We start from the raw sequence: 26,954 nt of genomic DNA, 5'->3' as shown, positions 1-26,954 counted from the left end.
TTAACTAAGACGTCACAGACTGCCCCAGTTTGATGAGGTCGTACACCTGGTTACACCTGTTATGATTTTTTTTTGCGCTTATTCAGTGTAGTTCTGTAACGCACAATGTGATTGAAAAAATACCAAGTCCGTACCAGACCACCAAACTTTTCTAGCGGCAGAGCCTCGTTTTGAGATTTCCACGATTTCCAGGTTTCGGTTTGTCAGTGCTCGCTGTACGACAGAACACGATGCACATGTTTACAAGGATTAAAAGGAGCGTAGTGTTGCAATATACAAGTGCTTAGATGTATCAAATAATACTGATTAATATTTATGTATCCAGTTAAATGAATTGGTCTTAGTATTCTGGACTGGTTATTGTACTAAGTTGCGCAATAGGACGGAACCCAGTCAACATGACTCAAGACTGTTGTGCAATCAATGTTTTGACTTGTGACGTGGACACACTCTAGAATATAAGGTGACGTGAACGGACTGTCAAATATGAGGTCATGTGGAGAGAATGTGGAATATGAAATGACGTGGACACACTGTGGGATATGAGGTGACGTGGAGAGAATGTGGAGTATGAGGTGATGTGAACACACTGTGGAATATGAGGTGACGAGAACACTGTGGAATATGAGGTGATGTGGAAACACTGTGGAATATGAAGTGACGCGAACACTGTGGAATATGAGGTGACGTGAACACTGTGGAATATGAGGTGATGTGGACACACTGTGGAATATAAGATGACTTGGACACTGTGGAATATGAGGTGACGTGGACACACTGGAATATCAGGTGACGTGAACACACTGTGGAGTATGAGGTGGCGTGGACACACTCTAGAATACGAGGTGATATGGGCACAGTGTGGAATATAAGGTGATGTGAACACACTGTGGAATATCAGGTGACGTGAACACACTGTGGATTATGAGGTGACGTGGACACACTATAGAGTATGAGCTGTCGTGGACAGAATGTGGAATATGAGGTGATATGAACACACTATGGAATATGAGGTGACGTGGACACTCTGTAGAATATGAGATGATGTGGACACACTGTGGAATATGAGGTGACAAAGACACATAGTGGAATATGCGGTGACGTGAACACACTGTGGAATATGAGGTGACGTGGAGAGAATGTGGAACATGAGGTGACGTGGTCACACTCGAGAATATGAGATGGCGTGGACGGTATGTGGGATATGAGGTGATGTCAACACACTGTGGAATAAAAGGTGACGTGAAGACACTGTGGATTATGAGGTGAAGTGGATACACTGTGGAATATGAAGTGACGTGAACACTGTGCAATATGAGGTGACGTGGACACCCTAGAATACGAGGTGATTTGGGCACACTGTGGAATATAAGGTGATGTGAATACACTGTTGAATATGAGGTGACGTGAACACCGTGTGGAATATGAGGTGACGTGGATACACTGTGGAATATAAGGTGACGTGAAGAAACTGTGGAATATGAGGTGACGTGGACACATTGTGGAATATGAAGTGACGTGAACACACTGTGGAATATGAGGTGACGTGGACACTCTCGAAAATATGAGGTGACGTCGACACACTGTGGAATATATGGTGATGTGAACACATTGTGGAATATGAGGTGACGTGAACACACTGTGCAATATCAGGTGACGTGGAGATAATGTGGAATTTGGGTGACGTGGACGAACTCGAGAATATGAGGTGACATGGACAGAAAGTGGAATATGAGGTGATGTGAACACACTGTGGAATATGAGGTGACGTGAACACACTGTCGAATATGAGGTGACGTGAACACACTGTGGAATATGAGGTGACGTGAACACTGTGGAATATTAGGTGACGTGGAGAGAATGTGGAGCATGAGGTGACGTGGACAGTATGTGGAATATGAGGTGATGTGAAAACACTATGGAATATGAGGTGACGTTGACACACTGTGGAATATGAGGTGACAAAGACACACAGTGGAATATGCGGTGACGTGAACACACTGTGGAATATGAGGTGACGTGGAGAGAATGTGGAGCATTAGGTGACGTGGACAGTATGTGGAATATGAGGTGATGTGAACACACTGTGGAATATCAGGTGACGTGGAAACACTGTGGTATATAAGGTGACGTGAACATACTGTGGAATACGAGGCGATGTGGAGAGAATGTGGAATATGAGGTGACGTGGACACACTCTAGAATATGACGTGACAAGTACACACAGTGGAATATGAGGTGACGTGGACACGGTGTGGAATATGAGCTGAACGTGGTGAGAATGTGGAATATCAGGTGACGTGGACAGAATGTGTAATTTCAAGTGACGTGGACATTTGTAAATAATCAAACAATGATTTGATTATTCATTATTAGCACCATTACTCCAATGGAGCTGCTGAGGACAACCCTCGGCATACTTTGCCATAATGGCTTTCATATCACATGCAATACCAAGAAAGGATTGAGTGGTTGGGCTTATCGCTATTATAAGGACCACATAGCAGATATTGGAGTCTGGCTGCTGCGCTTTGGACGAACCTGGCCACTGTTGATACTCTGCAACGATACCCGGAATGAGAGATAACATACAATGCATCCATTCAAACTGATATGTATGAGGTGTGACGGGCATACTTGACTCCAACACTAAAGCAGGAAGTATTAACAGGTGCAAGCCAATCTCTGATACACGTCTGCTGTTTAACAGCATTCCCTGACAGCTCCGCGCCCTGATAGCCACAGTCATGACGTTGTGGGTAAGTACATGCCTATCCTATTAACCACACACGCACGTACCCACGCATACATACACACACAAGCGCGCACGCATACACAGACATATATTGGTTTAGTGTCATGAAGATGTTCACATCTACTTTGGTGTTCCAGTTTGTTTGTATTTGGGGTTTAAAGTCATAGCATGGTGTCTAAAGTGTAGAGACGGATTTGTCAAGAGATGCAGTAGATGCAGCATCAGACTTTGTGTTATGAAATATGCCGACAGGACACGGTAACCAACAAAAATCGCTGTCGTATTGGTCAGTGGAAAGATTGTTATATAATGTCAATGATTAGAGAATATATACACATGGAAACAAATAAGGGAACACATGAAAGTACAAGTGTTCCTTCCTCATTCAGCCTGCTACATCCCGCATGAGTGGACATTTCTCTCGCCAGGGGAGAAAGTGGTATCAGTGGGCTAGAAGCTGGAACCAGCCAATAGGACAATTGTCAAAGCGCAAACCAGATTTCACAGGGATTTTCTACACAGCTCACAGATATTTCTGTCTTTTCTACACTAAGTTGGAACATAAATGGCCTGTCTAATAAACTTGATAATAATGATTTTAAAGCCTATTTAAGTAACTTCAAGATAGTTTGTCTTATTGAGACCTTTGTTAGTACACTAGTAAATCAACAGTGGCTTGATGACTACGATATTTACTACAGTCCAGCTGTAAAGCTATCGGAACATGGTCGCTTGTCTGGTGGCATATGTGTCTGTATCCATCAATCACTTTCCCGATTTACCAAAATAATCAACACGAATGTTGATAATCTTCTTTGCATAAAACTAAAGAAAGAAGCGTTTTCACTTAATAGGGACATAGCTTTGTTATGCACATATATCCCACCAGACGGGTCGTCATATTACGCTAGACATAACACTGATTGTCACATAAATCAGATGGAGACTTTCGTCTTAGAAAATCTGACTGATCTCCAGGACTCGCATATAGTTCTTTGTGGTGACATGAACGCGAGAACAGGAGAAGGGGAATAATGTTCCAGTTGAACTTGATGCACGGAGTGCTGAATACATGCAGAGAGACACTCTCTGCCATGATGACGTCACGGTGTCAAACCGGAAGTCACATGACAAGGTGATTAATAAATTTGGGCGTATACTTCTTGACCTTTGCTATGCTCTACAACTTTATATTGTAAATGGAAGAGTTGCCTATGACATGGAAGGGGGGATGTACATATATAGGCCAGCAGGGTTGCAGCGTCAATGATTATTGTATTTGCACTCCATCCTTCTTTCAGTTTGGCGACCGATCTGAGTGTGATCACTCTCAATTAGAACTGACCTGTAATTTCGCATGTACACTCTCCACTAGAAATCCTTCTAATCTAGAAGAGAAAGTTGTGTGGAATGATTCACTTAAGGATACATTTTTATCCATCTTGCGATCTAAACTATCTCTGTTGCATGATGTAATCACCGATGCGTTAGATATCGATATAGAACTAGCAATAAGCGACTTTGTCAAAATTATTTTAGAGGCCGCACAGTGTATGAGGAAGACGACTAACCTTGATAGGAAACCTAAAGTTAGACTTAACAAAGAGTGTAGAGCAGCTAAACAACGTGCTAGAAAAGCACTTAGAAGATTTAGACGTAATCGCTCTGATAACAACCGAGCCTTATACTGTAGGGAACGAAATAAATATATAGCCTTTTGTAGACAATTCAAAATAAACCAATGCAAAAACAACCTTAGAAAATTAAACGACTCTTTACATAACCCATCCCTTTTCTGGAAACGAGTCCGCTCACTCAGACAAAAATCAGGCCCCATTAATCAGATATCAAAATCAGAATGGCTTGTCCATTTTAAGTCAGTCTTTAAGAATAACAATATAATATCTTTCAGATTATCCAGAATGAAGATAACTCTATAGATGACTCACCCCCTATACTCGATGACATAGACAGACAGGTGCTAGACTGCCATATTACAGACAGTGAAATTTTGAATGCCATTAATAGTCTTAAATGTGGTAAATCACCTGGTCTCGATCTGGTTCTTGTGGAAATGTTGAAATGTTCAAGTTCTGAAATTGTGCCATTTCTTAGTAAATGTTTTAACAAAATATTCAATGATGGCTACTTTCCAGAAGTCTGGTCACGCTCAATTATTGTCCCAGTTCATAAAAAGGGAGATGTAAACAACCCAGACAACTACAGAGGTATATCATTATTTTAGGTAAAGCTTTTACATCTATTCTTAATACTAGACTTACACTGTGGGCAAACATGCACGATAAAATTTCCGAATGTCAAGCAGGATTCAGGAAGTCTTATTCCACATCAGACCATATTTTCACCATATATGCAATTATTCAGAAATGTTTATCTCGACGCAAATCTAAATTGTATGTTGCATTTGTTGATTTTAAAAAGGCGTTCGACTCAGTTGATCGTTCCAAACTATGGTTTTGTCTTAGAAATGCGGGTCTGGGAGGCCAAATGTACACCATGCTTACGTCATTGTATTCAAATATCAAATCATGTGTACGCAGTCAAGGTGGTTTATCTGATTTTTTAAATTGTCCAGTCGGTTTAAGACAAGGATGTATTATGAGCCCTATCCTGTTCTCTTTCTTCATAAACGAATTATATAATGATATTTCGCTGCAAGGTAAGCATGGTGTCCAGTTATTTCCCGACATTATTGAAATATTTATGTTACTTTTTGCAGACGATGTAATTCTAGTATCTACCTCAATTATTGGGTTACAAAACCAACTAAACATACTAGAAAGATATTCTTCAGAATGGTCGCTATCAGTAAATCTTGAAAAGACTAATATTGTTGTATTTAGAAAAGGTGGTCCCCTCTCTTCGAAGGAAAAGTGGTGTTTTAATTCTAAACTCATTAATGTCGTAAATCATTATAAATACCTCGGTGTAAAGCTTTTCTTTACTATGAACTGGGCACATTGTGCTGCAGATTTAGCTCTCAGAGCTAAGGAAGCACTGCTATACCTCATGTCCGTTTATAACAATGTTGGTTTCCTTACCCACAACGTGTTTTTCAAATTATTTGATGTACAAATTCAGCCTATTCTTTTGTACGGTTCCGAAATATGGAAAGGTTGAAAGGATACACTTACTGGCCTGCAAGAAATTTTTAGGCGTTACACAATCTACCCATAACGACATGGTATATGGAGATTTCCAGTTTTAATTAATGCTCAAATTAGATGCTTAAAATACTGGCTAAAGATAGTACAAATGCATGATCACCGTCTCCCGAAAATCTCCTACAATATGCTTCTACATTTAGACAGTAACGGCAAAGAAACGTGGGCGTCCCATATAAGGAACCTTCTTTGTTCTAAAGGTTTTGGTATCGTCTGGTTAAACCAATCCGAAGGTAATGTCAATGTTTTCCTGAACCAGTTTAGAGATCGCTGTATATGTATTTTTCAACAAGAATGGCACTCGAGGTTAGAAGAAAGCTCCCGTTTTGATTGTTACAGACAGTTTAAGTCCCTTTTAGAACCAGAAAGATATTTATCCCTCGTGACTACAAAGAATCTGAGACTGCTACTTGTAAAATTTAGATTGGGGCTATTAGATTTAAAAGTAAATGAAGGAAGAAGACTATCCATTGATAGAAATTATAGATCATGTCAATTTTGTAAAAAAGGCATTGAAGACGAATTACATTTTCTTGTTGAATGTCCAGCCTATGATAAAATCCGTTCTGATTATCTCCGTAACTGTATTACAATCAGAAGTAATAATGCAGCATTTTACAAAATTGTTTCCTCATGCGATGTCTCCATTTTAAAAAAGATTATCACTGTATATCCATCATGCTATTATGTTAAGAAAACAATTGTTATCCTCCTAAATGAGAACCTTCTTTGTAACCGCTGTATATGGGCCGGTGGCCTTACATTCAAATAATCATATTTTGACTTGACTTTTTTTGATTATTATTTTCCAGGTTTCTTCACAAGCTATGTCTTGCACTGTGGGTGAAATTCTGGAAAAGAATAAAGGAACACATTATTTTCCAGGTTTCTTCACAAGCTATGTCTTGCACTGTGGGAGAAATTCTGGAAAAGAATAAAGGAACACTTGTACTTTCAGGTGTTCCCTTATACTTTTCCATGAGTATATTTTTCAGTGCCTGAAGACATGACAGGGAATAATGAAATATTCGCTGAGTCTGTCAGAATAGCCTTTGCCTCAGCAGTGAAAATTGAGCTTTCTGAAAGATATTGGTTTGGATAGGAAAATATTGCAACCATCCTTGGACCAATCTGTGTGTCACATTTACTTCATTATTGTATATATTCCGGCTGAAAATGTATTAAATTTGTGCCAGACATTTTAAACTTCATGAAAGAAAGGCCTAACTCAGCCCTACCAGCTGCCAAGGAGTAGGAGATAGAAATTGGCATAGAGATGTAATAAGTCAATATTACATTCTTTGATGTGAGGTTTGGTGCACATTTCGGGGCTGTGAGATAGCCTAGGGGTTAAAGGTGACTACTAACAAAAACAACACTTATCACAGGGATAAAGGCATTCTTAAAGTCACCTTCCTTCCCCTCTTTCACACCCTCCTTTCTTCCTCCTTCCCCTCTTTAACACCCTCCTTTCTTCCTCCTTCCCCTCTTTCACACCCTCCTTTCTTCCTCCTTCCCCTCTTTCACACCCTCCTTTCTTCCTCCTTCCCCACTTTCACACCCCCCTTTCTTCCTCCTTCCCCTCTTTCACACCCTCCTTTCTTCCTCCTTCCCTCTTTCACACCCTCCTTTCTTCCTCCTTCCCTCTTTCCACACCCTCCTTTCTTCCTCCTTCCCCACCCTCCTTTCTTTTCACACCCCTCCTTTTCCTCCTTCCCTCTTTTCCCCCCCTTCCCCTCTTTCACACCCCCTCTTTCCTCCTCCTTCCCCTCTTTCACACACCCTCCTTTCTCCTCCTTCCCCTCTTTCACACCCTCCTTTCTTCCTCCTTCCTTTTCTTCTTCCTCCTCCCCTCTTTCACACCCTCCTTTCTTCCTCCTTCCCCTCTTCACACCCCCTTTCTTCCTCCTTCCCCTCTTTCACACCCTCCCCCTCCTTTCTTCCTCCTTCCCTCTTTCACACCCTCCTTTCTTTCTTCCTCCTTCCCCTCTTTCACACCCTCCTCCTTTCTTCCTCCTTCCCCTCTTTCACACCCTCCTTTCTTCCTCCTTCCCCTCTTTCACACCCTCCTTTCTTCCTCCTTCCCCTCTTTCACACCCTCCTTTCTTCCTCCTTCCTTCACCCTCCTTTCACTCCTTCCTTCCTTTCCCTCCTTCCCTCTTTCCCCTCCTTCCTTCCTTCACCCTCCTTTTCCTTCCTTCCTTTTCCCTCCTCTTCCACTTCCCTTCTTCCCCTCCTTTCTTCCTCCTTCCCCTTTCTTCTTTCTCCTTCCTCCTTTCACACCCTCTTTTTCCTCCTTCCCCTCTTTCACACCCCTTTTCTTCCTCCTTCCTCTTTCACACCCTCTTTCTTCCTCCTTCCTCTTTCCTCCTCCTTCCCCTCTTTCCTTTTCCTCCTTTCTTCCTTTCCTTCCCCTCTTTCCACCCTCCTTCTTCCCTCCTTCCCTCTTTCCCCTCTTTCACTTCCTTCCTCTTTCCTTCCTTCCTTCCCCTCTTTCACACCCTCCTTTCTTCCTCCTTCCCTCTTTCACCCTCCTTTCTTCCTCCTTCCCTCTTCACACCTCCTCCTTTCTTCCTCCTTCCCCTCTTTCCTTTTCCTCCTTTCTTCCTCCTTCCCCTCTTTCCACCCTCCTTTCCTCCTCCTTCCTCCTTTCCACCCTCCTTTCTTCCTCCTTCCCACTTTCACACCCTCCTTTCCTTCCTCCTTCCCCTCTTTCACACCCTCCTTTCCTCCTCCCCTCTTTCACACCCTCCTTTCTTCCTCATTCCCTCTTTTTCACCCTCCTTTTCCTCCTCATTCTCCTCTTTCACACCCCCCTTTCCTCCGAGCTCCCCTCTTCACACCCTCCATTTTTCTCCCCTCATTCCACCTTCTTTTCACACCCTCCTCCTTTCCTCCTCCATCCCACTTTCACACCCTCCTTTCTTCCTTCTACCCTTCTTTCACACCCCTTTTCTCGTCATTCCCCTTTCACACCCTCCTTTCCTCCTCCTTCCCACTTTCACACCCTCCTTTCTCCCTTCTAGCGTTCTTTCACATCCCCTTTCTCGTCATTCCCCTCTTTCACACCCTCCTTTCCGACTCATTCAACTCTTTCACACTCTCCTTTCCTCCTCATTCTTCTCTTTTACACCGTCCTTTCTCATCCCCCACTTTCACAACCTCCTTTCTTCCTTCTTCCCCTCTTTCACACCCTCCTTTCCTCCTCCTTCCCCTCTGTTACGACGTAAATTGTAATAAAAACGCAAATTGTAATACTTGCAGTAAATTGTAATAAACTTGACGTAAATTGTAATAAAAACGTAAATTGTAATAAAAATTGACGTAAATTGTTATACGCAAATTGTGATAAAAATTGACGTAAATTGTAATAATTTTCGTTGCGGTAAAATGTAATAAATATTTACGTAAATTGTAATAACAGTTTTAATCACTCGTAAATACGCAGGTGTTTGTTTTTCGTTGCATTTCATACATCAAATAAGCTTGTTAGGGCGATAACTCTAGAAAGAAATGATGGATATGGTTCAAATTTGGTACCAAGGTATATTGGCGAGATTCACCGATACAAGGGAAATGGAGTGACCTTGAGATAATTTTCAAGGTCACAGCAAAAATCTGAGGGTTTTGCCAATATAGAGATTGTTAGCGCGATAACCCAAGAAAGAATTGACAAATCTTAGCTAAATGACGAAAATGATATTCGTCCTGATATATAATCGATATAAACTGTCCTCTGTATCATGTCTTTTCGCAAATATCTTTTGAGGTTTTGATATGTATACATATAAAGTGGGGGTGGGGTAGGGGTTGGTTTCTAACGGGTATAACTAACACACTTGCATGCATGTAGAATCGGAGAGGTGGGTGGGTGTTCTGACGGGAATAACTACGAGGGACGTTCAAATAGTAGTCAGCCTCACCTAGAATATGATACAAATGCAGCTGTTTTTATGTTTTATTTTTCTACATATTATCTGTCAGTCTCAAGCAAATTGCTTTGGCTATGTTGCAGCCTCACGATCCCCATTTTGTGAGACTTTGTATATTGGCTTCGTACTCCCACAAAACGTAAAATCTGCAATGAAATGCATCACAAACTTCAGAAAACAAAATATGCTATGTTTGAGATTGGTAGAAGTCGGCTAGAATCAAACTTAGATATTAAACTGCACAAAAAAGCAATTTCAAAACTACAATCGTTTGTTCAAATGACTTCCCATTCTGTTTACTGAAAGAACTCGAGAAAGAAATGAAGGATTTTGTTCAAATTTGGTACCAAGGTTTATTGACTGGAGATTGGAGATTTACCGACACCACTTGAATTTAGTGACCTTGCGGTCATTTTAAAGGTCACAGCGAAGGTGTAACAGTTTTGCACATACCAAGCTTGGTAGCCGCGAACTCAGGAAAGTATTAATAGATTTTGATCCAATTGTATATCAAGGTGTACTGGCGGGATTCCCCCAACACCAATTGATTGGGAAACTTGTGCTCATTTTAAGTTTTGTGTTTTTGCACATGTCTAACTTTTTAGTCCGAAAATACAAGACAGAATTAATATGTTTTGCTTAAAGGTAGTACCAAGATGCTTTGGGAGTATCGTCTAACGCCAGTCGAATTCAGTGACCTTCGGATTATTTTCGAGGTCACAGCGAGTATTCTTGCGATGTCTCCAAACCTAATGGGTGGAATTTGTTCAAGGCATCAGATGACAGTTTCGGTAACGTTTACATAATTTTCAGGGTCAGACAGAGGATAATTGCGACATTCAGATATTGACATGTGGCGGGGGTGATAGCTATGTTTGTGACAAACGCTTTGTCATTACTAATTTTCAAATTTTTGTTAGCATATGGTTTCTATAATTTCATGTTAATTCTACCAGCTGTGAAATTATTCGTGACACGTCTTAAAAGCCAGAGATTATTTGTGTATGTTTCGAAAATTAAAGTTAACTGTTTTTTCATTATGGAGTTATTTTCGATGTTGACGCAAGGACATATTTTACGAGCAATAGCTTTCAATAATTTAACGTTATTTCTATTACATTTTGAAGTTCTTCATAGCATATCCCAAAATAACAGGATATTGTTTGTTTACGCTTTGAAATGTACGTTTCTTCTTCTTCATTTTCGAATTATTTTCAGTGTTGACGCAAGGATATATTTGAAGTCAATTTTATGTTTTGATCATATGTGATTTATTATGATTTATGTTTCGATCATACATTCATATATTGCATTGTCATAGTTTAACCTGGTTCGTATTATTTTCTTCATCATATTACTACATATTATTGTATTTTTATGAGAGGGAATTTTAAGTTACATTTGCTAAGGATATCATAAATCGCTGGCGCCTGGTTATTCCTTGCCACATAGCAGTCAATCTGTCTCCTCATTTGTTGTATTTGATTGATGCATTTAAAATAAAATGTAGAAATGATATTGAATTGCATCATTTACTTCAAGGAATCGATCAGATGTGCTCGTTATCAAAGTAAAGTCAAAACTTCTTTCTGTAAGGTATACAGTGGAAGTTGACACCTTAATTGTTATGGGTAGACCAAAGAAATCATTTATTTAGTTTCACCGCTCAAAATACAACAAAGAATTCAACGGGTGGCATTAACCTCAAAGAATGATAATAACAATGCTTATAACATACGAGGGCAAACATATCGGGGATAATTTGTTTTCATGCGATATGCACCGGGTAAAATATCACTTTGTCATGGTGACATGACATCATGAACAATGTTATGACGTCACGTTGCTTCTAAGAAGCCGCCTTCTAAATACAACGATGACGGGGAGCCTGCCTTTGTTGGAAAGTAGATTATCGTGCAATTTCCTCAATTAAAGACTTCGGTAATAAATAGAAAATTATATTCGTGACCATAATATGCTAGGTTAACGACCTAAATATCGGCATATCCCTTCTCTGGTTCCGAAAATACCAAGATTTAGGCAGTTGTGTTGTAAACTGATATTTATCTTCTATAAAGTCGGCTATATTCAAACCATGAGAAATGTCGTCAAATAATGTCTGATGACAGTTACCAACGTCCCAATAGTGTCCATATATTTTAGAAATTTATAACAATATTTAAAGCACAACCTCACTACTTTATTTGATAAATGAATAAGGATTAATCAACCATATTAAAACTAAGGTTTTCAGGCTTGAAGGACGAAGCTCATTAAAATCTTTTGCCAGCTCCCTTTTAGAGACTGATAAAAGGTTCGAAAATGTGGGTCATAAATGCATGAAAGTTTTTATTGTTGTTCATACCCGTTAGGCCTCCCGCCTCTACATGTATTTGAGATATAACCGTTAGAACACACCACACCACTTTTCTGCCCATTTATTCAATTGGGCTAAGTCATAGTTGAGAGTTGCTTCTATGGATTTTACATATTTTCCCGGAACACCGATTGATGTGTCATCGGGCAACATCATTGTGATATTTTGTAAATTTCAAGGGGACATCATTGATATATACAAGGAACGCAAATTAACCAAGGTCAGATCCTTGAGGAACCCCTGCAGTAACATTTAGTTTTTCATAATGCTCCATTAACAGAGACACACTGTCGTCTATCAGGGTCCGGTTGTTCAAAACTCGGTTATCTTTTAACCAGCCGTTAAGTACATTTAGCCGACTGTTACCTAATAACAGAGGGTTATCTTGTTGTTCCAAACTCTGTTAACTTTTAACAGGCTGTTAACGTGACGTTAAGTTAAAACACCTAAGGACCGCCGGTAACTTTTTAACAGTGTGGTTAACTCGCAAATGGCGTTCATGGCTAACACTGCTTTCATGATGCCAGTTCAGCAAAGAAAGGATAGGGTGTATCGTGGACTGGACTTCGATATTGGAAATTATTCTGACGAAGAGTTACATACGAAACTGTATCTATGCACATCATAGGAACTAAAATACATGTTGTACAAGTAAATGATACCTACGTTTCATCTTTTAACACTTGTGGAAAGGTTTATATATGCTTTACTACACTAAATGTGTGAATTTCTTCTGTAAATATTATTCAAACAAACACTTTCAAAGAATATAACACGTACACCCTATACCCACGTATATCATATTGAACAAGGCTGCATGTAGATAATTAAATTAGTTTCATGAAAAACAATCCGAACGATTACATTATGATACTGAAAGTGTAATCGGCGGGATATGGTGATTGTGTATACTCTTATTCTACCGACCGTCACCTCAGAGAAATTGCCAAATACACTCCCATTTTAAGAAAGAGAAGAAGCCAGAAATGCCGATTATTACCGTTGTCGTTCTGCGTGATTTTGCGTCAGTCATGGCGTCAGGCAGGACAGAAACTTCACAGTTTCGTGTAAACACATCACATTCCTGTATTGTATCTATTTCTAATTTCCTATTTCTTGCTACTATGCTCTTTCCATGCAAATGGGTGTCTGAGAAAATGCTACACAGTGTAAAGTCTGAAATTTTCTTTGTTTACATTTCAAACAGGTGTTGTCTTTCGAGCACAGCAGTTGTTTCCGCCCCCAATATCTTTCGTTTCACTTTATCTAGACACTTGGTATTGGTGCCAAAAAGACCAGTTGTAATTAGATTCTAAAATGTATGAGGAATTCAGTATGGCTGGGACGAGTAGGAAACAATTGAATCGAGTACCCGCATGTACGTACCCGAATCGGAATCGAGTACCCGGAAATGTAAGAAATACATTCGGGTCAACTTTCTGAATATTCAATCACGATTTGACAGAGATTATTGTAGAAAACTTGAATAGTTGGTAATAAGACATTAAAACTGACCTCAAGCTATTTAATTTACGTCTGTTTAACCATAATAGAGAGTAACACCATTACTTACATTCCTCGTTATAACAACCAACATTTTGTTCCTGCTGCTACTGTAACTTAACTACTCACTGCTCATGCAAAGTTAAATTACAGTAATTAAAACTATGCTCCATTAATCGGACAAGACCAAAGATGTAAAAACCCGTGAATTTCCGGGTTAGAACATGGATCTTCAGTAACCCATGCTTGTCGTAAGAGGCGACTAACGGGATCGGGTGGTCAGACTCGCTGACTTGGTTGACATATGTCATCGGTTCCCAATTGCGCACATCGATGCTCATGTTGTTGATCACTGGATTGTCTGGTCCAGACTCAATTATTTACAGACCGCCGCCATATAGCTGGAATATTGCTGAGTGCGGCCTAAAACTAAACTCACTCACTCAATGATGTTACTGTGTGTTACGTCAAAAATGAAAAAGACAAGCTATTGTCTGCCCTTGTCATTACGGAGCTCTCTCCCTTTCCGGATACTCGATTCCTACAAATAGGACTCGATTCCAGCTGTACCCGACCCGGATTCAAGTACCCAAGTACCCGTCCCAGCCTTAGAATGCAGTGATTCATTTGTCGCCGCTGAATATGAAATACAAGTGATGTAATTGGCGTTTCAATACCGGCCTTCGCGAAACGTGATTATGTAAACACTATCCAATAGGGCGCAAAGTGCACTTGGGCGTTCGTGTGAGTGTATTTATGAAAACATCTGAACACGATTCCAGGCTTATCGGCAACGTTTCAGAATTATTAGTGATTTTATTAAAACCTGATATCATTGTTAATTACTATGCTATTTTTGAAAATCTATACTCCAAGTAATTATCCGATTTTGTTTTGATATGTCCGTCTGGCATCCCTTCCCATAGATGGATTTTAATTTCATTTTTACTAATCATTTCAGCAATAGGCCTAATTTCTTTTTCATTCTTCGAATGTTTTAATTGAAGCAAATCATCTTTTAAAAATGCTGTATTAATTGATGAAAACTTAGTTAGCATAAACATTGCTCTCGCAACTGATGTGTAGGAAAATAAACATAACATTCTTATGTATCTATTTCTGTTGTGAATGATATGCAGGCCTACTTCGTAGTCACTTTGATTAAATATTATATTTGAATATCGAAACCTTTTTGTCACAGCGAACACAACACTATCTCTTGTGATATTACACGATAATATTTGGAATTTTTAAGTTATTTTATAACAATATCTGAATGCTAATGTTATACACTAATAGGTTCATATAAGGAATACTATGGCACAATAGTATTTCTCTGCCGAATCGTTGCAGCGTTCTATAATACACTTATGAAATATAATACATGTTTTCCGTACTCGAAGACATTGAAAAGAACTATCAATGCATTAAATGGAGGTTCACCTGATTAATGAGTATCGAGGAACTTATGTTTATCTACTACATCGTTCTATAATACACTTATGAAATATAATATATGTTTTCCGACCGTGAAGTCATTAACAAGAATTATGCATTTTCTGCAGTCACTTGTGAATTGAACTAAATGAAGGTTCATCTGAATAATGAGTATCGAGGACATTATGTTCATCTATAAATTAGACGCAGCTTCATGTTTTTCAAGACATCTTTCCGGAATATGCGTCTGTGAAGGCGTTCAGATAATGACGATATTGCACAGTATTATTCATGAGATTCTTGTCAAAAGTAAGGTCGGATAATAGATCGATTTTATTCAGCAGTGTTGGCCCTGGGGCCTATAGTACGATTATAGTTTGATTACTTGCACGTGGTACTAGTAACATATTAAGTTTCTATTGGTATTGAATGCATATTTCAAATAAAAGCTATGGTATTAATTACACAACATCTATATTGTTTGATGTTAAAAGATTTGGCAATGTGTGTTCATACATTACATTTTTTTACAGACTTGGCAAATAATTAATAAATGATATTGATAGCATCTTCACGACTTGGCCATACAGTAATGACAATTTAAGGAGTGAAAAGTGAGCGATAGGTCTTGTGGGAATTCAAAGATTCATTAAGACTGTAGCCGTCTAAGCGTAACTCTGTGTGTAATATTTATACATTTTCTATCCACGTACAACATGCTTCTAAAATTAATATTATTTTCATGGATTCATCATACTTTATCTATAGCTGTGCTATAGTTTTTCATTAAAAGTGGGGCGGTGGGGTAGCCTAATGAGCGTTGGCTCGTCACGCCGAAGACCCGGGTTCGAATCCCCACATGGGCACAATGTGTGAAGCCCATTTCTGGTGTTCCCCTGCCGTGATGTTGCTGGAATATTGCTAAAAGCGGCGTAAAACCAAACTCAGTCAGTCAGTCAGTCATTAAAATGTCTTTGCTGTTGCTGGAATTGAAGTAAGTGTCACACAGAGTTGGGATCATATGTCTTTGAAATATAAATTATGCAAACGGCTGGAACCTTGTGTTCCAATACAAAACGTTCGTAACGCTACGACAATCGCATGCCTATGATAAACTATAGAGTTGGCCTCAACCATTGACTGGATTACATTCTCTTCGTCAGCAGAGAAATTTCGACTTCTCTTTTTCCTTGGGGTGCAGGCGACATTTTGCGTTTCCATTTTTGGTAAACCGGAAGTAAACAGAAAACGGAACTATGGGATATATGGAAGCTAACCAGTGACGTTAACCACACTGTGAAACTTTGACGGCGACGTTAGCTAACGGCATGACTAACCATGTTTTGAACAACGCATATTTAATGTTCGGTTACCTAACGGCCGGTTAAGGATTTAACCGGCCGTTAGGAGTTAACCGGCGGATAAGATAACCGAGTATTGAACAACGGGGCCCAGATAGATAGTTAGTTAACCAACTAAGTACGTTTCCACGAACACCATCATTTTCTAATTTGTGCAATAAACCTTTTGAAATATCACAAAACAGCATACAGTAAAGGTGGTGATTATCTAGGACTGAGCATATATTATGATAAATGTCTATGTTGAGATGTAGTAGAATGACTAGCAGTAAAACCGTACTGGAATTTACTTAAAATGTTATGTTCATGGAAATGGTCGTGCACATGCTTTACCATTATTCTTTCAAGGATTTTCCAAAGGATAGGTATTAAACTAATAGGTCTGTAATTAGTTGGGCGGGATGCATTTCCTTCTTTCAAAATAGAAACCCGTGAATTTCCGGGTTAGAACATGGATCTTCAGTAACCCATGCTTGTCGTAGAGGCGATAACTAACGGGATCGAATTGGGTCAGACTCGCTGACTTGAATTTGACATATGTCATCGGTTCCCAATTGCGCACATCGATGCTCATGGTATGTTCGTCACTGGATTGTCTGGTCAGACTCAATTATTACAGACCGCCGCCATATAGCTGGAATATTGCTGAGTGCGGCCTAAAACTAAACTCACTCACTCCAATGATGTTACTATGTGTTACGTCAAAAATGAAAAAGACAAGCTGGTAATCTGCAACACTTGTCATTGCAGGAGCTCTCTCCTTTCCGGATACTCGATTCCTACAAATAGGACTCGATTCAGCTCAATACCCGACCCAGTTCAAGTACCCAATTACCCGTCCCAACCTTAGAATGCAGTGATTCATTTTGTCGCCGCTGAATATGAAATACAAGTGATGTAATTGGCGTTTCAATACCGGCCTTCGCGAAGCATTGATTATGTAAACACTATCAATAGAATATAGAAAGTGCACTTGGGCGTTCGATGTGAGAATGTATTTATGAAAACATCTGAACACGATTCCAGGCTTATCGGCAACGTTTCCAAATTATTAGTGATTTTATTAAAACCTGATATCATTGTTAATTACTGTGCTATTTTTTGAAAATCTATACTCAAGTAAATTGTCAGATTTTTGTTTTGATATTAAAATGCGGCATCCCTTCCCATAGATGGATTTTAATTTCATTTTTTACTAATCATTTTCAGCAATAGGCCTAATTTAGCACCATTCTTCCAGATGTTTTAATTGAAGCAAATCATCTTTTAAAAAATGCTGTATTAAGTGGTGAAAAGCCAGTTCATAAACATTGCTCTCACCAACTGATGTGTAGGAAAATAAACGCAACATTCTTGTGTATCTATTTCTGTTGTGTGAATGATATGCAGGCCTACTTCGTAGTCACTTTGATTAAATATTATGTTTGAATATCAGAGAAACCTTTTTTGTCACGGCGAACTTTAACACTTCTCTCTTGTGATATTACACATTAATATTTAGATTTTTAAGTTATTTTATAACAATATCTGAATGCTTAAATGTACTACACTAATAGGTTCATATAAGAATGCGCTGTGGCACAATAGTGACATTTCTGCCGGAATCGTTGCAGCGTTCTATAATACACTTATGAGAATATAATGCATGTTTTCCGTGCACTCAGGAACATTGAAAAATTCTCAATGCCGGTAAATGGAGGTTCACCTGATTATTGGTATCGAGGAACTTATGTTTATCTACTACGTGGTTTCACCATAATACTTGTGATATGCGTATATGTTTTCCGACCGTGAAGTCATTAACAAGAATTATGCATTTTCTGCAGTCCGCTGCCCGTAGATTGAACTAAGTAGGGTTCATCTGGATAATGAATTATCGAGGACATTATGTTCAATCTATAAGAAATTAAGGCAGCAGCTTCATGTTTTTCAAGACATCTTTCCGGAATATGCGTCTGTGAAGGCGTTTCAGATAATGACGATATTGCACAGTATTATTCATGAGATTGTCAAAGTAAGGTCGGATAATAGATCGATTTTTATTCAGTGGTATTGGCCCTGGGGCCTATGGTACGATTATAGTTTGATTACTTGCACGTGGTACTAGTAACATATTAAGTTTTCTATTGTTATTGAATGCATATTTCAAATAAAAGCTATGGTATTGATTACACAACATCTATATTATTGTTTGATGTTAAAAGATTTGGCAATGTGTGTTCATACGTTACATTTTTTACAGGCTTGGCAAGTAATTAATAAATGATATTGATAGCATGTTCACGACTTGGCCATACAGTAATGACAATTTTAGAATTGAAAAGTGAGCGACTCGTTCTTATTGAAATTCAAAATTTCATTAAGACTGTAGCCAAATAAGCAGCAACTCTGTGTATGATAATTTATGCATTTTCTATCCACGTACAGCATGCTTCTAAAATTAATATTATTTTCATGGATTCATCATACTTTATCTATAGCTGTATATAGTTTTTCGATAAAAAGAAAGTGGTGGTGGGGTAGCCTATATGGTTAAAGCGTTGGCTCGTCACTTACTTGAAGGACCAGGTTCGATTCCCCATAGGCACAATGTGTAGAAGCCCATTCTGATGTCCCCCGCCGTGATATTTGCTGGAAAATTGCTACAAGCAGCGTAAGAGCCTTATACTCAGTCAGTCCAGTCAGTCATCCATCTTCTACTATTTTCATCATCCACAAGTTGGATCCATATGTCTTTCTCATTCTCCTTTCCTTTCATTCTGTTCCTTTCATTCCATTTCATCCATACCCTGTCCGCCCCTCCATTCCATTCTTCATCCTTCCTTTCCATTTTGTTCTTCATTCCATTCTTCCTCCATCCTTTCACTGTTTCTGGGTCTGTTCTTTCAGGCGTTCTTTGCGTTTTCCTTTTTGGTAAACCGGAAGTAAACAGAAAAACGGAACTATGGGATATATGGAAGCTAACCAGTGACGTTAACCACGCAATGAAACTTTGACGGCGACGTTAGCTAACGGCATGACTAACCTTCTTTTCTTCCTTCCATTTCCATTCCTCTTCCGTTTACCTAACGGCAGATTCATTCTTTAACCTTCCATTAGGAGATGAATCGGCGGATAAGATTTCCGATTATTGAACTTCAGGGGCCCATATTCATTCTTCCTTCACATTCCAGTTCGTTTCCCACGAATTTCTTCCTTTCTAATATGTGCAATCCTCCTTTTCTTTCTTTCACAAAACAGCATGCAGTATATTTAAGAATATCTAAAACTGTCAACCTTTCTTCCTTCATTCCATCTTCCTTCATCGTCCATTTTCCATAAAATGGTCCGTCTTTCCAGGTCGTGTCCCTAGATCCATGGTGAATTGGGCAGGGTCCATTTCCTTCTTTCCATCTCATTTCCATTGCAATAAAGGCTTCACTCCATCTCCTTTCATTTCCACTATGGTCCTTTCGTGTTTCTTTCATATTGTATCCAAGTCCATTCCGTCTATCCAGAACCATCCTTCATTCTCTTCTATTTTCCTATTCTTCTTTCCGTGCAAAGTCTTCCATGCTGGGCTCCTCCATTCCTAGGTATCCATCCTGTCCTTCGTATTCCATCTCTCTGGTCCTGGGTTCAAGTGTCTGTTCCGTTATCCATTCCGTTCCACTCCATTCTTCATTCCGTTATTCCTTCTTTTTTCTTATTCCTTCCTTCATTGTTCAAGATCCATCTTTTCCTGTTTCCATTCTATTTCTTCCATTATATTTTAAGTCCATTCTCATTATCCATGTTTGTTTATTTCCATTTCATTAAAGTCCATATCCATTCCATGTGTGCGTTATTTCAAGATATTAAATCCATCCATTTTCCGTAAGTGTCATGTGTGTCCTTCATTCTCCATTTGGTATCCATATATGGTCCACTTCCATTTCCTTACTACTCCTTGGTTATCCTCTATTCGTGTTCCATCCACTTCTTCCTGTCATTTCTTCGTTCATTTTCCATTCCTGTTATTTTGCGTGTTGTCCATGTCCGGCTCCTCAGTGCCTCCTTCCTCATGTCGTGTCTCTATCTGGATGTGTATCCATATTCCATGTGTGGATGTCTCTTCCGTCATCCATTCCGTTCCTTGGATCTGTTCATGGGACTGTGTGGGGTACCCTGTGTCCGTGCATTGTCCAGCTATTGCTGTGTGGCTTCATTCCATGTTCGTTCCTTGGCCATGTATGGGTCGTGGGATCGGTCCTGTGTGGCTGGGTCTCCATGTTGGTCGTGCATTGGTTGTCTCCATATCCATTTCCTCCGTGTGGGATCACCTGTCGGTGTCCGTCCGTCGTCATTCGTCCGTTATCCGTTCTTTCTTGGGGTTATCCATGTCTTTGTCCTGTGTTGTGGTCCTCCTTTCCTTCCTTTCCATTTCCTTTCTTTCCTTCCATTCCTCCATTCCTTTCCATCCTTTCCATTCCTTCCTTCCTTTTCCTTCCATTCCTTTCCTTCCCTTCCTTTCCATCTTTCCTTTCTTCCTTCCTTTCCTTCCTTCCTCCTTCCTTCCTTTTCCTTTTCCTTTCCTTTCTTTCCTTTCCTTCCTTTCCTCTTTCCTCTTTCCTTTCCATTTCCTTCCTTTCTTTCCTTTCTTCCTTTCCTTCCCTTCCTTCATTCCTCCTTTCCTTTTCCTCTTCTTCCTCCCTTTCCATTCCTCTCCTTCCTTCCTTTCCTCTTTCCTTCCTTTCCTCTTTCCTTTTCCTTCCTTCCTTTCCTTCTTCCTTCCCTCCTTCCTTCCTTTTCTTTTCCTTTCCTTCCTTCCTCCTTTCCTTTCCTTCCTTCCTTCCTTTCCTTCCTCCTTTCCTTCCTTCCTTTCCTTTCCTTTCTTTCCTTTCCTCCTTCCTTCCTTTCCTCCTTCCTTCCTTCCTTCCATTTCCTTTCCTTTCTTCATTCCTTCCTTCCTTTTTTCCTTTCCTCCTTCCTTTCCTTTCCTTCCACTCCTCCTCTTTTCCTTTCTTTCCTTCTCTTTCCTTTCCTTTCCTTTCCTTTCCTCTTTCTTTCCTTTCCTTTCTTCCTCCTTTCCATCTTTCCTTTCCTCCCTTTCCTCCTCTTTCCTTTCCTTCCTTTTCCTTTCCTTTCCTTCCTTCCTTTCCTCCATTCCTTTCCTTCCTCCCCCTCTTTCCACACCCTCCTTTCCTCTTTTCCTTCCATTCCTTTTCTCTTTCCTTCCCCTCTTTCCCTTTCCTTTCCTCCTCCTTCCTCCTCTCCTTCCTACCACTTTCTTTTCCTTTCCTCCTTCCCTCTTTCACCACCCTCCTTTCCTCCCTCCTTCCTCCTCTTTTTCTTTCCTTTCCTTTTTCCTCCTCCTTCTCCTCTTTCACTTCCTCCTTTCCTCTCCTTCCTTTCCACCTCTTTCCACACCTCTTTTCTTCCCCTCTCTTTCCTTTCACACCCTTTCCTTTCCTCCTTTCCCTCTTTCCACCCTCCTTTCCTCCTCCTTTCCTCTCTTTCCTTTTCCCTCCTTCCTCCTCTTCCACCTCTTTCCTTTCCTTCCTTTCTTCCTCCTTTTCCCCTCTTTCCTTTCCTCCCTTCCTTTCCTCCTCCTTTCTCCTTTCCTCCATTCCTTTCCTTCCCATCCCCTCCTTTCCACACCTTTCCTTTCCTCCCCTCCTCCCTCTTTCCTCCCTCCTTTCCTCCTCCTTCCTCCTCTTCCACACCCTCTCTTTCCTCCTTCTTCCCCTCTTTCCACCCACCTTTCCTTTCCTCCTCCTTCTCCTTTTATCCGTCCTTTCTCCTCCCCTCTTCCCACCCTCCTTTCCTCCTCCTTTCTCTTCTTCCTTTTATGCCTCCCTTTCTCATCCTTCCTCTTTCCACACCCCTTTCCTCCTCCTTCCCCCTCTTTCACACCCTCTTTTCCTCCTCCTTTCCCCTCTTTCACACCCTCTCTCCTCCTCCCCTACACCTCTTTCACACCCCCTTTCTTCCTCCTTCCCCTCTTTCACACCCTCTTTTCCACCTCCTTCCCTTCTTTCACACCCACCTTTCCTCTTCATTCTTCTTTTTTATGGCGTCCTTTCTCATCCCCACTTTCACACCCTCTCTTTCCTCCTCATTCTCCCCTTTGAACCCCATTCCTCCTCCTCCTTCTTTTCCTTATTCTCCCCTCCCCTCCTATACCCCATTCTCCTCTTCCTCCACAGCTGCTATTGGCAACTACACCTACAATTCTTATAATCAAACGTCCATACGAGTGCTGTGCTTATAACAATGATAACTACTTTCAGATTGGACTTGGGATACCCATGTGGCTAATGGTGGTCCTGGTGTCAGCAGATGGATCATCACTTCATTGCCACCTCTGCAGTTGTTTTGAAACAAAGGATGAAGTCATTGCAGATTGTTCAAACAGATCCTTACCATCAGTTCCCGGTCACCTCCCGAACAATATCACAGAGCTGAGTCTGAGTCATAACAAAATGACAAATATTGGTAAACAACTGAAGAAGTATACCTCTTTAAAACGCCTGGATGTGTCATTCAACAAACTCAACATGCTTAGGAGAAACGATTTTGTTGGGCTAACAGAGTTAAACGTTCTGGTACTTAGCCATAATCATCTATCCTTGTGCAAAAGTGTTTATCCAAAAGGACTGTTCCGGTTCCAAAAGAAACTGAAGGTTCTGAAAATGGAAAATAATTCTCCGGTAGAATTTGAAGGACAAGCTGATAATTCACAAGCAGAAATGTATTTACTCCAATACCCAGATGAAACTTTCCAGGATCTGGTTTCCCTTGAGGAACTTCACATAGATGGGCTGAAGAATCCAATTTTTGGACAAGGATTTAACGACACCAACGTCACGACACTGACGATTGGAGGAAACTGCAACATGAGGGACTTGTCGAATGAAACATTCCGCTATTTAAAGAGAATAACACACTTAGACATTACAAATTGTGAAATAACTGATATTGGTCAATATACATTTGAGCCTCTCCAAAACATTCACATGTTAGACATATCCCGAAATTCCGATCTTGGATTTGACAAGGCTTCTGCGAGTTTGTACGGTCTTCGTACTTCTTCACTGAAAATTTAAAAGCCAATAAACTGTACAGATATCGAGGTATCGGCATTCTCGTAACTGTGGAACAAGTTAAATATATGTCTGATATGGTCCTTGAGGAATTACATTTGGATGATAACCGGATAGAAGTAATGGATCCTCTAGTACCCGTCCTTCTGCCACAAACCCTGAAAGTTCTTTCAATGCGAAAAAACATGTTTTATTTTGGTTTGTACCTTCTAACCATGGGATCAATGTCCAACCTGCAGATTGTAGATACGTCTTCATGTCATTTATCTTATGTTCATCCGTTTTCAGTATATGCAGAACTTGCTTCTATCCTCACTGATGGAAACCCTCATATGACTTATAGTGACCCCTCACCACCTAGTGAAGGTTGCATTTCAAATTACCCTGTCGCCAACTATAACAAACATGATTTTTCTCTTTTTGGACATGTTTTTTGTTGGTGACACAGCGTGGCCAGGTAATGTCACTATCACCTTTCCACCAAATCTAACACTTGCAAACGTCAGCAACTCAAAACTGAGTTTCACCCTCCCTAGAATGACATTTGGTAAGAACAGACTAAAGGTTTTGGATTTGTCTTATAATTTCTTTACAAAGTGGGTTGGACCAATTATCGGGTTCCATCATCTGGAAATTATTGATGCATCGCACAATTATTGTGATTTGATGAACACACATTTCTTGGATGATTTTATTTCCTTGAGAATACTGAATATAAGCTTCAATTATCTTGGCTATACATTACATGATGAAACATTTCGTAAACTATTCAAGCTTGAACACCTGGATCTATCAAATAATAAACTGAGTACTTTTTCAAGGGACGTTTTTAAGGGCTTAGAAAATCTTCAGTACTTGAGTGTTGGGTCCAACTATTTGAATACATGGAATGCCAAAATTGGGGACCTGGGGAACTTGGAATTTTTAGATTTATCCGATAATCTCTTTGAGCAGCTTGATGTAACCTTTAGAAATCAGATTGATGACAGTGGGAGCAAAGGACTGAAAATGAAGCTTCATAAAAACCCATGGAAATGTACATGTGAAACACTGAGCTTCTTGAAGTGGCTAAACATTAAACGAAGTAGTGTTTTTGATGTTCAAGATTTACTCTGTACAGGGTCAAATGGTGGCAAGAAAAACATGAGCAACCTACAAGATATCATAATGGAACTGGAGAAGAGTTGTGCATCCTACACTGGGGTGGTGATTGGGATGCTCAGTCTCATCATGCTGGTCCTGACATTTGCCGTGACAAGCATCGTGTACAGAAACAGGTGGAAACTGAGGTACCTCTACTACGTTGCCCGAAACCGACACAGAGGCTACCTGCCTGTAGAAGAGGAGGAACAGGAGTTCGAGTTTGATGCCTTCATATCCTACGCTGATGAGGACCGTGGACTTGTAGTTAGGGAAATGAGGCAGAGGCTTGAAGAGATGCAAGGTCTAAAGCTCTGTATTCATCACCGAGACTTTCTCGTCGGGGAAGCTATCGCTGCCAACATCCTGAACGCCGTGAAATCCAGCAGGAAGACGGTGATTGTCCTGTCAAGACACTTCTTGAAGAGCTACTGGTGTAAGTACGAAGTGGAGATGGCTAAGATGGAGAGTATCTACACGGGACGGAACACCCTGCTGGTTGTTGTACTGGAGAACATCCCTGTGAAGGACCTGACCCCTGACATTGTGGAGTTGATGCGTCAAGATTCCTATGTAGAGTACACGGATGATCAGGATGGTCAAGAAGTGTTCTGGCAGAATCTGGAGCGGGCAATACGTAGTATGTAATGTGATGATTCATTGGAGTTACCTCTTTTAAAGTGTACCCATATTCCAACATTTTCTGTTCTTTAGCACACTGTTTTGTCTGCCGATCTAGAGCATTTTTATACTTTTGTATATACGAGTACAGCTATATTTGTAGCTGTATGTGTAACAAATCTCAAAGTTTGTGAGGCAGTGAGCCCGGACAAAAGCTGTTTTCAGTTTTTGAGTTTGTAAATGAAATGGGTGCAACTAAATTTAATGAGTTTAACTTCACATCTGAAAAAGGATGAGCTTACGTCAAGACCTTTGTGTTTTGTAAAACTCCTCAAAAAACCATTGCGCAAATAACACTTGAATTTTTCAGTAACGTCTAATTGTGATCGCTAATGTCCCCTGATAGTGATATGGTAGTGTACGCGTAGCTGCAACCTTGATGACTATTGACTGTATAACCAAACAAAGTGTGGTAAGACGAACCTTTTCCTATATCAGTCCTGGCAATAAGACTTGAACTGAGCGCGAAAAAAGGAGACTTTTATAAATGCACCATTAAAAACGAAATACAAAATATTTGTTTCTGAAAACCATAGATGCTTGAAGAATTAATGATTACAGACAATGCCAAAGACAGTATGTAACTACATTCTGTTTTCATAAAATAAATAATAATAAAAATTATTGTATGTTTGGTGGAACATATATTTGTATGGTAGTAATTATGTTTATAATACCAAGTGTATTTTGATGTCAATTCTTATTTGAATCTTTTGCCTGCTTTACTTTCGCAATAGCACAGTTACCATTGCGTTTGCCTGCTCTAGTGGTTCCCTTGGTGGCTTTTGTCGCCTCGGCGCCCTTATATTCAGTAGCAGGATGTTTTGTGGGGCTTTGTGAGTCAGCTGACTGTCATCTGCACTGGAACCTTGTACTGGCGTTGTATCAACATCGATGAACACATTTGTCAATTGAGCAGAGGTTAGTTTTTAGTAAATTGTGTATTTATTTGTTCTTACTTAGTGCATATTCCATGGCTTCTTTTGAAGATTCACGTATGTTATGTGTGGTAACTGTAAACAAATCAACACATTGATTTCATTTATATTTAATTGTAGTACATCTCAGTTTTCTCAGTGTTATGTGTGGTGAATATGAATAAATAAATACCATGATTTCATATATATCTAACTGTACTATATCTCAGTTTGCATAAATACTCTACGAGCCTGAGTACGTTTATTATATATAATCTTAAATAGCATGTGGATATTTCCTAACCAAGAGCGTGAACATATATTGGTGCAATCTACTTGTAAACTAAATTTAAGTTACACACGTACCGATGCATATATGAATAGCCGTTACGGCATTACGGTCTTATGAGGTCCGTGATTAAAAATCAAGATTTCATGCATCAGAAAACTGGTATAGAAATACTGACTTATTTCAAACTCATGAAAAGAGTCAAAGTTTAAAAAATGCTGGAATAATTCTAGCAAATTATGTGCGAAGTGAAGTACTACTGAAATATGTAAATAGGTATTTTCTCTGTATATAGGTCATTGGCTTTTATACG

The 26,954-nt window shown here is 39.8% G+C and overlaps 2 protein-coding genes across 2 annotated transcripts; one reads left to right on the top strand and one right to left on the bottom strand.

Annotated features, from left to right (window-relative positions):
- The first annotated feature begins 2,673 nt into the window (after nt 1–2,673).
- On the top strand, nt 2,674–25,692 carry LOC124287212 (toll-like receptor 4). Its single transcript, XM_046723710.1, has 2 exons — nt 2,674–2,759; nt 22,802–25,692. The coding sequence occupies exon 2, from the start codon at nt 24,020–24,022 to the stop codon at nt 25,400–25,402; it is 1,383 nt and encodes a 460-aa protein (XP_046579666.1). The 5' UTR covers nt 2,674–2,759; nt 22,802–24,019; the 3' UTR covers nt 25,403–25,692.
- On the bottom strand, nt 7,464–22,699 carry LOC124287140 (ribosome-binding protein 1-like). Its single transcript, XM_046723623.1, has 4 exons — nt 22,613–22,699; nt 21,516–22,354; nt 8,471–8,677; nt 7,464–7,854 (listed from the first exon to the last, which is right to left on the bottom strand). The coding sequence occupies exons 1-4, from the start codon at nt 22,697–22,699 to the stop codon at nt 7,464–7,466; spliced, it is 1,524 nt and encodes a 507-aa protein (XP_046579579.1).
- Nucleotides 25,693–26,954: the final 1,262 nt, after the last annotated feature.

This window comes from Haliotis rubra, unplaced genomic scaffold (genome assembly GCF_003918875.1).
Source record: "Haliotis rubra isolate DU_JTF1 unplaced genomic scaffold, ASM391887v1 Scf4, whole genome shotgun sequence".
Classification (NCBI taxonomy): Eukaryota; Metazoa; Mollusca; class Gastropoda; order Lepetellida; family Haliotidae; genus Haliotis; species Haliotis rubra.
This window is presented reverse-complemented; position numbering and strand designations above follow the sequence as displayed.

Bases quoted from the DNA above. Each gene is read 5' to 3' on its own strand.
- LOC124287140 (XM_046723623.1), bottom strand. From the start codon at position 22,699: ATGGGGTATAGGAGGGGAGGGGAGAATAAGGAAAAGAAGGAGGAGGAG. The intron at 22,355-22,612 runs GTGTGAAAGTGG...GAGGCATAAAAG, and splicing joins GAATGAGGAGGAAAGAGAGG to GAAGAAGAGAAAGGAGGAGG. The intron at 8,678-21,515 runs GTGGAAGGAAAG...GGTGTGAAAGAG, and splicing joins AAGAAAGGAAAAGAGGAGGA to GGGAGGAGGAAAGGAGGGTG.
- LOC124287212 (XM_046723710.1), top strand. From the start codon at position 24,020: ATGATTTTTCTCTTTTTGGACATGTTTTTTGTTGGTGACACAGCGTGG.